This window comes from Nicotiana attenuata, unplaced genomic scaffold (genome assembly GCF_001879085.1).
Source record: "Nicotiana attenuata strain UT unplaced genomic scaffold, NIATTr2, whole genome shotgun sequence".
NCBI classification, from domain to species: domain Eukaryota; kingdom Viridiplantae; phylum Streptophyta; class Magnoliopsida; order Solanales; family Solanaceae; genus Nicotiana; species Nicotiana attenuata.
Genome location: NW_017670487.1, coordinates 153,484 through 167,837, shown reverse-complemented (window position 1 = coordinate 167,837; position 14,354 = coordinate 153,484). Strand labels below are relative to the sequence as shown.

General features: G+C 36.1%; 3 protein-coding genes across 3 annotated transcripts; 1 reads left to right on the top strand and 2 right to left on the bottom strand.

Annotated features, from left to right (window-relative positions):
- Positions 1-2,149: 2,149 nt before the first annotated feature.
- Positions 2,150-6,291, top strand: LOC109240136 (mitochondrial arginine transporter BAC2). The gene is made up of 2 exons (XM_019406759.1): positions 2,150-2,717; positions 4,990-6,291. The coding sequence occupies exons 1-2, from the start codon at positions 2,481-2,483 to the stop codon at positions 5,701-5,703; spliced, it is 951 nt and encodes a 316-aa protein (XP_019262304.1). The 5' UTR covers positions 2,150-2,480; the 3' UTR covers positions 5,704-6,291.
- A 369-nt stretch (positions 6,292-6,660) lies between these two features.
- Positions 6,661-7,708, bottom strand: LOC109240137. The gene has a single exon (XM_019406760.1). The coding sequence runs from the start codon at positions 7,635-7,637 to the stop codon at positions 7,008-7,010; it is 630 nt and encodes a 209-aa protein (XP_019262305.1). The 5' UTR covers positions 7,638-7,708; the 3' UTR covers positions 6,661-7,007.
- An 825-nt stretch (positions 7,709-8,533) lies between these two features.
- Positions 8,534-13,327, bottom strand: LOC109240134 (ATP-dependent DNA helicase DDX11). Its single transcript, XM_019406758.1, has 9 exons — positions 13,090-13,327; positions 12,158-12,793; positions 11,949-12,046; positions 11,125-11,478; positions 10,684-10,977; positions 10,346-10,591; positions 10,034-10,255; positions 9,222-9,792; positions 8,534-8,938 (listed from the first exon to the last, which is right to left on the bottom strand). Exons 1-9 carry the CDS (start codon positions 13,211-13,213, stop codon positions 8,721-8,723), a joined length of 2,763 nt encoding a protein of 920 aa, XP_019262303.1. The 5' UTR covers positions 13,214-13,327; the 3' UTR covers positions 8,534-8,720.
- Between the last annotated feature and the right edge of the window lie 1,027 nt (positions 13,328-14,354).

Below are 14,354 nucleotides of genomic sequence, written 5' to 3'. Positions count from 1 at the left end.
TAATTTTTAATTATCATTAGTAAAAAAAGTTTCTCGAAAATTTTAGATTTTTATTTTAATAATATTTTTAAGTATTGTATATTTACATTTATTTTATTTCTAAACATATGATTTACAAATTTCCTCACATTATCTCTATTTTTTTTATTCAATATTTTAATTTTTGATTTTATCTATTAGACTTGAGGCATGTGGACTTATCCATATTATGACTTTTCGTATCATAATATAAAAACTTTCTCATCTCAAATTTAAATAAGTTTTACCCTCTTCTCTATGATAAAAAAATCTGAATTTTATTTTTCTCTATTTATTCTTTATTTTAATATTATATTATTCAATAACTAATATTATTAGATTGTCATGTGAATTTTTATTAGCTTGTTTGAATTTAATATCTATTTCTACCACACTCAGTCTAATATAATATAGATAAAAATTTAAAACTTTTTCATCTCAAATTCAAATAACTTTTATAAAAAAAAATGTTATGCTTTCAAATTTAAACTAACTGCACTCAATTCAAATATTAATCATAGAAAAATATTTTCTTAATTATTTGAACACATTATATCTAAATGTCGTAGAATATTTATGTATAAAATATTTGTTTGCATGATTTATCAATATTAATATGAATTTATTATTCTTGTTATTAAAATATTTGTTATTGATTATTTAATTTTCTTATAAATAATTTGTATACTTTATGTAAGATCTTAATTTGCTGCTTGAATTTATTTAATTTTTAAACTCAATAAATCCTTAATATCTTAAGTAAATTTTAGTTTTATTTTATAGCTCCAAAGTATAAATAGTCATAGCTTATCTCAATTTACGTCTTTCTATATTTTCAATTTTTTTCTATTCTAGTTTTTAATTAATTTTTTACTTCCATATTTCTAGCTAATATAGAAGAAAAATGAGCGGATCAATATATAGACATAAATATAGATATAGATACAAATATACATATAAATATAAATATTGATATAAAGATTGGATTTGCCTAAGATCTATTTGGATTATATATAAGATTTATTAAACTACTTCCATTAATTATGTTTCCATTTATAATTCTTAATTATCAATATTGTCCTAAATTGCCAAGTGGCTTCATTTTAGCTTGCCATTGGCTTAACCATAATGCATACTACCCTCCTTTTAATATAATATAGATTTACACACACAAATGTCCATATTTTATGAAGCATCAAATTTAAAAAATCTTCTTTCTCACTACAACTTTTTGGTCAATCAAATATAAAGTGAAACGCACGACTACTTTTATTATAAGTAGGAGTGTTCAAAACCGAACCGAAACCGAAAATCGAATCGAAACCGAAGTTTAATGGCTTATTGGTATCGGGTTAATGGTTTAACGGACGGGGAACGGATTGAAATTTTTTTATTAACGGCTTATCGGTTTGGGGCGGATTATTTAATTTTCTTAACGGATAATCCGTTAACCCGTTAAGAATATATATATATACATATAAAATTTATTTTTATCTATATATATATATATATATATTAAATAATCAAAAACCCTTCTTCCACTTCCAGTACTCTATCTCTATTCTCTATTACTAATTTACTATTAGACAAATTTTAATTTCTTGCTTCGCGCATTCTTTTCAATCCTATCAAACAAAAAACAATTTACTTTATTGCTTCACGTATTCTTACCACCTCCAGTAGGTGCAGTGGAAGTACCAAAACTTAACAAACAAGAGATAGTTTAACGAGTAGAATCTGCTGTTAAATTGAGTTTAACACATACATCTGCAGGTTTGCTTGCATGTAAAAAAAACGTCAGTCCGCACACATTTCGGCAGGTGTTCTTGGATTGTTTAGAAATTAGAGCGACATCTAAAGAAAATTGGAGTAGTTATAAAACAAGAGCAAGAAATCCCATTCTTTGACTAACATCAGCGTACATTTGAAGCACGGCGAAGCAAATTTTAGACCCTCGGTACATTTGGTAAATTGCGTCATGTGCAATATAGATTGAATTAGGCCGATAAATCGCCCGATAAGAGCTAAACAGATACCAATTCGCCCGATATCTTATCGGGTGGCTAGCGAATTAATACATCTAAAAGCTGATAACCGATAAGCCAAACCATTAAAGAGTAAATAATCGCTCAATCCGTCCGATAAGCAGCCCTAATTATAAGCTGCTATTTATTTCATGCCACTATCCAAATTTACATCACCTTTTGCTTATCAGCAAAGAAAATACAAAAAGGAGAGAAATTATTTAAGCAGGTCAGTCTGTTAGTGTGTAGCATTAATAGAGCTGGTAAAATTACTACTAGTAGATTGTTGTTACAAAGACCAAAGGAGAAACCACTTTCTTGTGATAAGCTTGGGCAGAAGGGGAAAGAGAGGATTTCTTTTGTACCTAACCAACTAGCCAGGTGGAGAAAAGATAAGAAGTGTAATATAAGAATTTGAGTTGGGGAATTAATGAAGACATGGATTTCTGGCCAGAGTTTCTAGCAAGCAGTTGGGGCAAAGAATTTGTGGCTGGTGGATTTGGAGGAATAGCTGGTATCGTATCTGGATATCCCCTTGACACCGTCAGAGTCCGTCAACAGAATTCTACACAAAAAGGCTCTGCTTTCACCATCCTCCGTCATGTCGCCGCTACTGAAGGTCCCTTGGCTCTCTACAGAGGCATGGCTGCTCCTCTCGCTTCTGTCACTTTTCAGGTCATTTCTTCTTCTTCCCCTTCCTTTTTTTCCTCTATAAGAACAAAAAACGGTCTGCGTACACACTACCCTCCCCACACCTCACGGTATGGAATAATACTGTGTATGTTGTTGTTGTATAAGAACAACAAATCCAGTATAGTCCTACAAATGGAGTCTGGGGAGAGTAGCGTGTACGCAAACCTTATCACTATCTTGTTTGTGCATACCGTGTTAGGATAATCATGTTAACCTTATTTATTAGCAAATGAGCTCGAATATAGCTAAATGAGTATTGTTGCTTTATATAGTCGATTCCAATTAGTTTGAGATGGAGGGATGTTGACGATAGGTTAATCCCACCTCCTCCGGAGGCGAAGCCAGAATTTGAAGTTTATGGGTTTATAATTCTAATCTTTTTAAGTTATTGGGTTTTAAATTAATAATTTAACAAAGTTTGGACCAAAATTACTTATTTCGCTAACCCCTAACTCAAAATCTAGCTCTGCCCTGCTTCTCGCCAAAGGTACGGAGTCAGAGCATTTTCTTGGTAAACTTCTGTCACAATCACTAAAAGTAATACGTACATCGTTAAGGATTGACATGGATATTACGTGGTGATATTGAATAGATCCAATAACAACTACTCTATTTATTTTTTACCTACCAAACATAGAGACAAAGACTCTAGGGCCCTCGAATGGAGTTTTTGCGTGTCACGGAACTAATACTAAATTAAACTTGCTAAACAAAAAATAATAGTAACATAGACATTTTATTGGCACGTTAGCCTTTCTTTGAATTCACATGTCAAATTTGGTGACAACTAATGGTCACTATTAAAATCTCAGAATTTAGAGACCAGGAGTTCCCTCTAATTAAAAATCTTCTCTCATTCCAACCACGATTTTTAAATGTTTCATCAATTGTTTGTTGCCTTTTCACATGTGGATTTAGTGGAATCTTAATCATCAACTCATTATCCGTTCGTGCTTGTTAGAGCCCGTTTAGCTTAGCTGATTTAGAGTAGCTGATAAGCATTAGGTGCTGAAAAGCACTTTTAAGTGCCGAAGCTAATTTAAAAAATAAGCAGTTACGTTTTTGGATAAGTGCTGAAATTAATAATAAGCAGCTGAAGAACTGGGTATACGAAGAGTTCTGTTTTAAAAAGAAGTATTTTAGGGATAGAATAGTAAGAGCCCGTTTGGCTTAGCTGATTTAGAATAGCTGATAAGCATTAGGTGCTGAAAAGCACTTTTAAGTGCTGAAGCTGATTTAAAAATAAGCAGTTACGTGTTTGGATAAAAGTGCTGAAATTAATAATAAGCAACTGAAGAACTGGGTATACAAAGAGTTTTGTTTTAAAAAGAAGTATTTTAGGGGTAGAATAGTAAATATTTTGGTCAAACTTATGGTGCTTATAAGCTAAAATTTGATAAGTTGGGGGAGAACAACTTATGGCTTTTGGCTTATAAGCACTTAACTTATAAGCACTTTTAATTTTACCAAACGCGTAGATAAGCCAAAAAGTGCTTATAAGTCAGTTCGACCAGCTTATAAGCTTACCAAACACCCTCTAAATATTTTGGTCAAACCTAAAGTGCTTATAAGCTGAAATTTGATAAGTTTGGGGAGACCAACTTATGACTTTTGGCTTATAAGCACTTTTAATTTTACCAAACGCGTAGGTAAGCCAAAAAGTGCTTATAAGCCAGTTTGACCAGCTTATAAGCTTAGCCAAACACCCTCTTATATATTTGGGGGAGAAAAAAGGAGCTAGTAATTGTTATTCTGGAGGAAAAAGGATAGAGTTAAAGATGTGTATTAAGATTAAGACGTCTTACTGAGTACGATCAACCGGATACGCATTGAACTTTAGCATTCTAAAATATACGGCCGTTGACTCATTTTTTAATAGCATCTTTCCTTCATCATCTACTCTCTAGTAAGTGAAGGCGGGCTACCATTTAATTATTCACTTCTTAGCGAGTCCATTATCTAGAGAACATAGAGTAATTATTGTTTAAAATTGATCTTCCTAAGTTACTCTTAATCAGGACATCCGGTGCACTAAGCTTCCGCTATGCGCCGGGTCCGGGGAAGTGCCGGACCACAGCAGCCTTACCCTACATTTCTGCAAGAGGTTGTGGCCGTGACCTCCCAGTCATATGACAGCAACTTTACGAGCTACGCCAAGGCTCCCCTTCTAAGTTATTCTTGTCTAAATATTTCATGAATAGAAGTGACATCTTGATTTCTACAATTATGTAAATTAGTTTCCTTGCTATTGCAGAATGCAATGGTATTTCAGATTTATGCAGTGCTATCGAGAGCATTTGACAGGAACGTTCCAGCTAGTGACCCACCCTCCTACAAAGGAGTAGCCTTAGGTGGATTTGGAACAGGAGCAATACAAAGCCTAATGCTCACTCCTGTCGAATTGGTGAAAATTCGACTTCAGTTACAAAGGAGAAGTATCCCTGATAACAATAATCAAATAACTAGTTATAGGGGTCCAACAGATGTTGCAAGAAGCATATTCAAACAAGAAGGTTGGAAAGGAATTTACCGCGGATTAACAATTACAGTACTCAGAGATGCACCAGCTCATGGCTTATACTTTTGGACGTACGAGTATGTGAGAGAGCAACTTCATCCAGGATGTCGTAAAAATGGTCAAGAGAGTTTTAGAACAATGCTTATAGCAGGTGGTCTAGCTGGAGTTGCTAGTTGGATAAGTTGCTATCCTGTTGATGTTATTAAAACCAGATTGCAAGCTCAATCACAATCTACACCCTCGAGATATTCTGGCATTGTTGATTGCTTTAGGCGAAGTGTGAAACAAGAGGGATACAGCGTGCTATGGCGAGGTTTGGGAACTGCTGTTGCCAGAGCATTTGTAGTGAATGGGGCTATATTCACTGCCTATGAAACTGCCTTGAGGTTCTTTTTCAGCAACAACAACAACAATAATCACGCCAACATTGAAACTGAAAATACATTCTGATACACAAGTAGTCATTGAGGTGTGTCGCCTCATTAGTTTATTATATATCTGGTACTTAATACTAGATGAAAACAGGTCAAAAGTGCATCTTGCTCGAAAAGACACCGTTAAAGAAAGAGCTACTGGATGTGCGACGAAAGCAAGATGAAACTTTTAAGCATGCTTCAGTTTCTATTAGAGGGACTTTGGATCTAATATATTCAAAGCAGAAGCAGATCTTCAGTTGACAGTTTGTTACAAAGAAACAAACATAAAGCAAGTATGATTCTTGGCACCTTTGACAATGTGTCTACTTGTGCCGTTCTATTCATTGTAGCAATTATATGGTTTATAGCCTAAATGGAAATTAAAGTTGGATTTGGTTACTTATGGTTTCTGCTTTCTGTACCCATGACAAAGCCTCAGGCCCAAATGGTTTATAGCTTGGCCTTCTCAGGAAGTTAAAAGGAATGCATGTTGATCAATTTAGAGAATGATAATGAACATCATGATTAAGAAGATTTATTACAGAACCAACTTGGATGTAATGAGGCTTCAAGGTCCTCTATGGTTTTTTTTTCCTTTGCCATATCATATGTTTAATATCCACCTTCTTGGTTTATTTTTTCGGTAAACAACAATTATGTCTCAGTCTCAAAGAAGTTGGGGTCGGCTATATGAATCCTCATTGATCATGTTTCTTCATTTAAATTCATTCCAGGCGATTACTTTATCTATAGCAAAACAATAATGTCATGCACTAGAATGGTAGAATGGAAGGGGAGACTCGGCGTAACTGGTAAAGTTAGCTGCCATGTGTCCAGGAGGTTACGGGTTCGAGCCGTGGAAACAACCTCTCGCAGAAGTGCAGGGTAAGGCTGTTTACGATAGACCCTTGTGGTCCGGCCCTTCCCCGGACCCTGCGCATAGCGAGAGCTTAGTGCATCGGGCTGCCCTTTATTAGAATGGTAGAATGGAAACTGGGAAAAATGGGAGGTATTCTTTTATGGCAGGGAAATGAGGTAGAATAGCTTCAAGGACGGATATGTGTACATTTCTCTTCACGGCAGATAGTAAAGATCAAGTCACTCTGCTACATTACACTTAATAGAGCAAATTCCATCCAAAATATAAATAATGAATGTACTACTGTCATAACTCACTTCTTAAAGAAACTTGATCAAGAAATAGAGATCCAAGGATTTTCTGAAATTACTAAATATAGGAATCCATTTGAATTGAACAGACAATGAAGAAGTTGGCTAGCTTGGAAAATTGCTCTGGCATACAAAGACACAGGCAGTCGACGAAAAATACAGTAGTTTCTAGAGCTCAATAGGACCAAGACTTCGCATTGAACTGTTGATATTGATGAATGGCTGTGGAAGTGAGAACTCAGTATACATGTCCATGAAAAAACTGTCAACAATATCAAGGTAAAATGGACAGTTTAGGTGAGAGTAGTAGTGTAGCACTTCTTCTATGTCCAGCATTTGATCCAAATCTTCCTCATCCATCAAATCTAATTCCTTCATCTTCTGTGCTAAAATCTGTCCTTTACTTGTGCTTTGAAGAAAAACCTCTCCTATATTTTCTTCATTGAATGTTGCTCTTTCCTTCTCTTCTTTTCTCATTCTTTCTTGGTTTTCCATAGTGTTCTCTACTGATTCTTCACAAATGCTATTTCTCTCTGGAATCTCATTATGGTCACAATGTTCCCATCGTTGAGGAAAGTCTCTGTAGAAATCATCCAACTCTTGAATAATGCTGTTTGGAATTCGATTGCTGCCAGAGAAGAAGGGATTGAAGTGACAAACTTTAGGTAACTTATGTTGACCTTTAAAGAGAAATGACTTGAGATTATGTAGAGTTTTGAGGAAGAGGTTCTTTGTCTTCTTGAAGGATTTCTTAAGTAGTATTTGTGGCTTTAGTGTCTTTTTGTACAACTCCCCCATGTGGCTTTCACTATCTTCTTAGCAAGAGATAATGCAGCTTGCATTCCTCCTTAAATTTTAGATGCCTAAATGGTTTTTAACTTGTACTAATGAAAGAGATGGGGACAGGTGGGCTCGAGTTTCTTATCATAACTGAAGACAAAAGCCAAAATGCAATGAAATTCAGAGGGACATTCTGCTCTTTTTCTTCTTGACTTCCTTGTTTTAGTTGTGCTTCCCAATATTTCTTTCTAAGCTTGACTTCCTTGCTTTAGTTGTGTTTCCCAATATATCTTTCTTTTCTATAATGGTGGTGTTGGGGTCAGCTTGGATGTACTTTGACCGATCTATTCAGGTACCTAATACCTCTCCAGGAGAGATATCGAGTAATTTTGCGCACCAAGATTTAAGCAGATTAGAAAAAATTAACTAGTGATATTTTTTTTGTCTTTGCTGGAATTCAAACCCTTGCAGAAATGCAGGTTAAGGTTGCGTACAATAGACCCTCGTGGCCCGGCCGTTTCTCGGACCTCGGACACGGCGCATGGCGAGAGCTTAGTGCACCGAGCTGTTGCAATTCAAACCCTGGTCTCCTAGGGCCTCCTCCTAGGAGTATATCCTTTCTATTTCCATGACCATTCTTTTGACTGTCATGTTGTTTAAAGTATCGCAGCATTCATTATGAAGAAAAAGGGAAAGTTGAGCGGTGAGTTGGCAGATGCTTAGAGTTATTAGTACATATAATTAAGCAGTACCTAAATTATACTCATGCAGTTTTAGACCACTGGGACCCCAAGTAATAGATGAAGCAAGGCCATAATTTCCCTTTAATCGAGTAACAATTACTGTTTGTATCAATTGTGTCAAGTGCCTTTAGAGCTGGTTTTTATGGTAATACATATACAACAATCATGAGATAAAATGAAAATAATTTGGCAGATTAATTCAATATCTTTAATTTATCATTGTTGTACATCCAAAAATTATTGCATCAATTTAGTTGATACAAAAAGGTCCATCCCTGTATAAGCTGATAACCTAATAAACTAAAACTTGTGCCTCAATACATTACTTCATGAGGTCCGCAAATTTGGCCACGACCTCTTACTCTTTGTCCTCTTTGCCTTTGTGGAACTTGAAGAATTGATGCAGCAGTCTGTGGAGTTCTCCATAATTCTTTGTTGCAGAAACAAGACGGTTTTTAATCCACTGCGGAAGCTTGTTGGTTGAGTGTGAGGAGCTTCTTTCAGAAGCATCAAATGTATAGCGTGTATCAACTAACAGGATAGCAGCATAGTCATTAATATGCCGAATTGCTCTACCTACAGCAGACGATTAAAACAGCACTGGAATATCAAGATCCACAAAAAAGAATATGAATAATGCTAAAGGACCATTAAAAGTGGTAATTCAGTACATAATATCAGATATTAAATTATACTTAAGAATAAAGATATCAATCTTGGAGGATCTCTAGAGTAAAGGAAAATCTGTGAGAGCATAGTTAATGAGGGGGGAAATAGTTGAAAAAGAGAGCTTTTTTACGTTTGGTTATACTCCATGCATAAATGTTAATGCAAAGACTAGTTGTTGGATAGCACTCACCAATTGATTGATTCACAGCTTTCATGCAAAGATTCTCATAATACTGCTTCCCTCTATGCTTGCAGCTTTTTAAAATGTCAAGCCCAGCTTGAGCATCTCCACTATACCAGCTCTTTGGAGCCTGAAATTTGGTGTTCTTACCACTAGAAGTATCAAATCCTTCAATATGCTTAATCCTCTCCATCAACTCAATGTCAGCTGGACTAGGATAGGGCAATCCAACCATGACTATGCATCGACCCATCCCATCGCTGAAGTTGATACCTTCTGATACTTTCCCACCCACAATAGCAAGGAGAATTGCACCGTTACGTGATCCAGGGTCCTGCTTAGAACTGCTATGGGACAGTGCATCAATTGTTTCCTTGTATTCCTTTAAAACAATTTCCACATCTGTACTTTTTCTAGGCTCTCTAAATATACGTTTCCTTTTCATAATTCTTCCAATGATGCCCAACTCCTTCCATGCATCATAGACCTGGCCTTCGTAGTCAAATGATGAGAAGAAAATAACCATGCCTTCAGGAACTACATTTACCAAATTGGAGACCAAAAGCCCTAATTCTTGTATCTGAAATAACATAAGTTCATGAGTATGTTAGAGTAGTTAATTTCAGGGTTATATTCTAACTAAATCCCAAAGCAAAAAATGCTGTTTAAACTGCAAAATTAAAGTGAAACAGGGAATCTGACATTTTCTGGGGTAACACAACTTATCCAATATCCATGTAGCACATTCATAGGCAATAGGAGAATTCAGTTGCAGAATTCTTAACTTAAAACAAGCATATGTGAAGGAAAATTATGTATACCGTGATTGATGAGCTTCTGGCACTGTAACTAAAATCAAAGGAGTGGCGAGAAGGCCCTTGAGAAACAACAATTGGTAGAATATTTTCAGGTGGGATGATATGACCACATGAAAATAAATGCAACTGATCCGGAGGTAACCAAGGAAACAGGCGTTCTTTTGTTTCCTCTATGGGTTGCAAAGTCCCACCAGCCAATATGACAGCATGAGCTTCATTGAGGACCTGCAAGTAGTAGTGCAGAACCAAATTGTTTTCCATAAACACCTTTCTGAGGAGATTTAGGAATGCAAGAATATGAAGTTTCTAGCAAACCTCAGAAAATATCCTTTCTCCTGTGAGCATGACATATTTCAAGTACCCTCCTTGTTGCTTGGGGCATTTTGGCCTTGTCCTTGATATTATTATTCTTCCATCACCATCTCTATTTGTTAGTGACAGTAATATGTTAACTAATGCTCGGAAACCAGATAATGGACTTTCATCATGACTGCTTTTGTCATCATTTTTCAATGCTGAAACTTCTTCTGAGAGCGCTAATTTATGTCCATATCCACATACCTGAGAGCCCAAAGATCTTCAAAACTAAATGGTATTAAAGAGGGATAGAGATAGACAGATGAATAACTAGAAAAGAGTAAAAAATGATCTACCTTGTGAATTATATTGCTTTCTTCTATATACCGCAAGAGCTTAAACAGGTTTATGTTGTCAATATTGTGGGTAAATAGGAACTCGTTTATGGACATGGATGAATCAAAGCCACTTTTACTTCCCTCAGCATTATAAACAGGATCAAATTTGCTTTGACAATTCTCATTACCCAAAGCTTGTAGAAAAGCCCGAGTAAGGACGATGATTATTTGAATATATCTGCGGTTGCCTGGCCCTAGCAGATTGCGAAACCGTATGAAGTAACTCTCCAAGTTAGAATGCACAAGTTCCAACTGGAAAACAGCAGATCAATTAATTGGATGCTTCTTCAAGTGAGATACTTGGATGTAAAACACAAAGAAAAGAATATTAAAGTGTTAGGTAGTGCCAGATGGGATGGTTCAGAGTGTGTGATGGCAATGATTAAAAATGTTTCTTACCTGTGACAATGTAATTTTTGAGTCGTACATGCTGACGAGAGAATCAGCTAAATTATGAGCTTCATCTATGATAACAACACTATCTTTTAGACTTAAACCAAGTGATTCACGTGATGATTTTGAAAGAAGAGATTGATAAGGAAGAACCACAAGATCCGCTGTGTGTACCAGGCTTCTTGAGCCATAGTAAGGGCAAGTTTTCAAGTCACGTCCAATCTGAACAAGATCCTCAATATCCACAGGCCCTTGTTGAGAAACCTCACTTCGGAATTCTTTTCCTCTTTTGTGATTTCTAAGCATTGGGCACCCTGAGGAAGTCTTGGACCTCCTCGCTCTGCCAACAGCTCCGATGTTCTGTATATAAACTTTGCAAATGAAGCTAAGAAGTTCTAATTTGGAGCATAATAATATTTATCATAAGCTGAATCTAAGCAAATACACAGTCCATGACTTCCTTAGGTAACAAGTCAAGTAATCGTATAAATATTGTGTCAAAGTTATTGTAACACTGATTCAATTGGAACATGTTTCTGAGAAGCATTGGCATTGTAATCGTCAGCGAACGTCCAACTGTTGCATAATCTCAAATATTTTTAAAAGGTTTCTAACTTTGTGTTATAACCTATTTAAACTGGGAAAAGTATGTTGCGTACTACCAGAATGGATATTTAAATCAGCTTATGCCAGAGATGACATAAGACAGCTTACTTGATATAGAACAGCTTCCTATCAACACAATTATACACTTTGTCAGTAAGACATCTATGCATTAACAAGGACACTCACATGTGTCAATAGAAACAGGTTGAGAGTCCAGCTAGTACCTTGGTTTTAGATATTTTAGAATTTTCTTTCTTCCTATTTTTCTGAAGCTCCAAACATCTCTCATTTATCTGAGTGGGGTTGCCTAGCTTCAACACCTCTGAAATGAAAACAATAGATCCATGAATTTTTTTTCACAAAACTTCAACAAGATTGCAACTTTTTACTTACAAAAGAACAACAAGCTCGAAAGACAAACTATCTTGAGTACCTTGATTAATGCAGAAATTCTTCCTAGAACCTAAGCATACAACCTTCACTTCACCCGCAAATTTAGTCTTTCTTAACTCTTTTACAAATTGTGAAAGTTGTGAATGTGTCCGGCTGCAAAAGTAAATCTTAGGTCTAGCCTCTTCCTCCTCATCTTCCATGCTATCTTCGTCCTTTTCTTCCTCACTCGAGGAATTAACCGAAACCCCACCGCCCTTCCTTTTCGATTGTCCTCCATTTTCATCTTCACTCTCATACTCTTCAACCAAAAACTCCTCTTCATCCATTCCCTCAACCTCATGTTTAGCCATTAAATTGTTTACCTTTTCGATCTCAGTATCTTCCTCCTTCCCACTCCCGTTAGTAATTAAATCTCTGACAATTTCTCTTTTCCCATTCCTATCAAATCTTTTGTCGAATCCCAATTGCTTCTTTTTCTTTGTCTTCTTCTCAGGCGATTTGGTATCTTTATTAATGACAAAGTTCCTCATCCAATCTGGTTCATCCTCAGCCCCCAAATGATCTTCTTGTTTCCCGCTTAAATTTAAAGGAGACTCGCATTCTGTTTTCTGCTGTTGCTTTCTATCAAGAAGCCATTGAAGGGCACTACAAATTATACTGAGCGTTTTACCAGTCCCTGAATAAATGTTCAAGAAACCCAACTACGAAATCATGAGAAAAGAAAGAATAGAATTTAAATCGCTAGAGACAAAGGTGTTGAAGTGTGTGAACATCTCATCTAAACACTTAAATTGGTAAAGTTGCGAGCTTGACTTTTTTATATGAGCTAAGAACGTGGAAATTCTTGATAGCGGTGAGACTCGAACACAATACCTCTTTCGTTAGTGGGTACAACTGCACTTATACAATTATGAACAGATATACAGAATATAGCTGTGAATATATATGGAGAAAGTAGTGAAAGATATGTACCAGTGGGGCTTTCTAGCATGGCAACACCGCCTTTAGTGAGGGAATGGTAAAGGGAGTTCATGAAATCAAGCTGAATGGAGTAGGGTTCGTATGGAAATGCCGGAAATTCCCTCCTCTCTTCCATCTCTGATCAAAAGATTCGCCTTTTCTTCCCCCAAATTGAGGTTCAAGGGATTAGGGTTCTGTTTTTCTTTTTCTCACTGACTCAGTGTTCCGCATTTCATTTAAGTGTGCGCGCATTTGTTAGCAGATGCTTTTCCCGCGCTTACCTGTGCTCTGGATATCTTTTTTCCTCTCTTTTTTTATCCGGTATAGTATATGCAAAGTTGATAAAAAAATAATTAATATGTAAATGCATACAAATTTTTCTCACTTAACCATGAAATATGTTCACAACTTTAAATCATTTAGACATGATAAATTTAGATTTTTTCGTGTAAACACCAAGTATGAGTAAAACGAATACATGTGTGGGTTATTTTATTTTTTTAATCTCATTCTAGAAATCATAAATGTAAATAAAATATAACTAGAAAAGGGAAAAAAGCGTTTCTCTTTTATGTTTTACTTTTTGGAATAGTTTGTGAATAGGGTGGCACGAGGAAAAAAGAAAAGTTTAAAGTTTTTGGGAGATCTGAACATGCACTTAATTGTAAGGTGGGTAATTATTATTATTGTTATTTAGAATTTACATGATCATTATAAATATTTATTTAGTTTTCAAATATAATTGTCCGCCTCACACTCCCATACACTTATGTTATTTTCTAAATAGACTTTCCACATATTCCCTTGATTTTCAACTCATCAACATACAACGGTAGGTTGGATGAAATAAAGGTTAGCATCTGGCATTTTGTGTGACAAGAAGGTGCCCCCGAAACTTAAAGACAGATTCTACAGAGAGGTGATTAGATCGGCCGTGTTGTATGGGCAGAATGTTGGCCAGTCAAGATATTCCATATCCAGAAGTTGAAAGCAGCATAAATGAGGATGTTGAGATGGATGTGTGGTCACACTAGATTGGATAAGATTAGGAATGAAGATATTCGGGCAAGGGTGAGTGTGGCTCGTATGGAAGACAAAATGCGGGAAGCGAGGCTTAGATGGTTCGGGCACGTGCAGAGGAGAAATCTAGATGCCCAGGTTAGGAGGTGCGAGCGGTTGGCCCTGACGGGCATGAGAAGAGGTAGAGGGCGGCCTAAAAAGTATTGGGGAAAGGTGATCAGGCAGGGCATTGCGTGACTCCAACTCACAGAGGACAT

Bases quoted from the DNA above. Each gene is read 5' to 3' on its own strand.
- LOC109240136 (XM_019406759.1), top strand. From the start codon at position 2,481: ATGGATTTCTGGCCAGAGTTTCTAGCAAGCAGTTGGGGCAAAGAATTT. The intron at 2,718-4,989 runs GTCATTTCTTCT...TTGCTATTGCAG, and splicing joins TCGCTTCTGTCACTTTTCAG to AATGCAATGGTATTTCAGAT.
- LOC109240137 (XM_019406760.1), bottom strand. From the start codon at position 7,637: ATGGGGGAGTTGTACAAAAAGACACTAAAGCCACAAATACTACTTAAG.
- LOC109240134 (XM_019406758.1), bottom strand. From the start codon at position 13,213: ATGGAAGAGAGGAGGGAATTTCCGGCATTTCCATACGAACCCTACTCC. The intron at 12,794-13,089 runs GTACATATCTTT...ACATTTATTCAG, and splicing joins CATGCTAGAAAGCCCCACTG to GGACTGGTAAAACGCTCAGT. The intron at 9,793-10,033 runs GTATACATAATT...ATGTTATTTCAG, and splicing joins CCAGAAGCTCATCAATCACG to ATACAAGAATTAGGGCTTTT.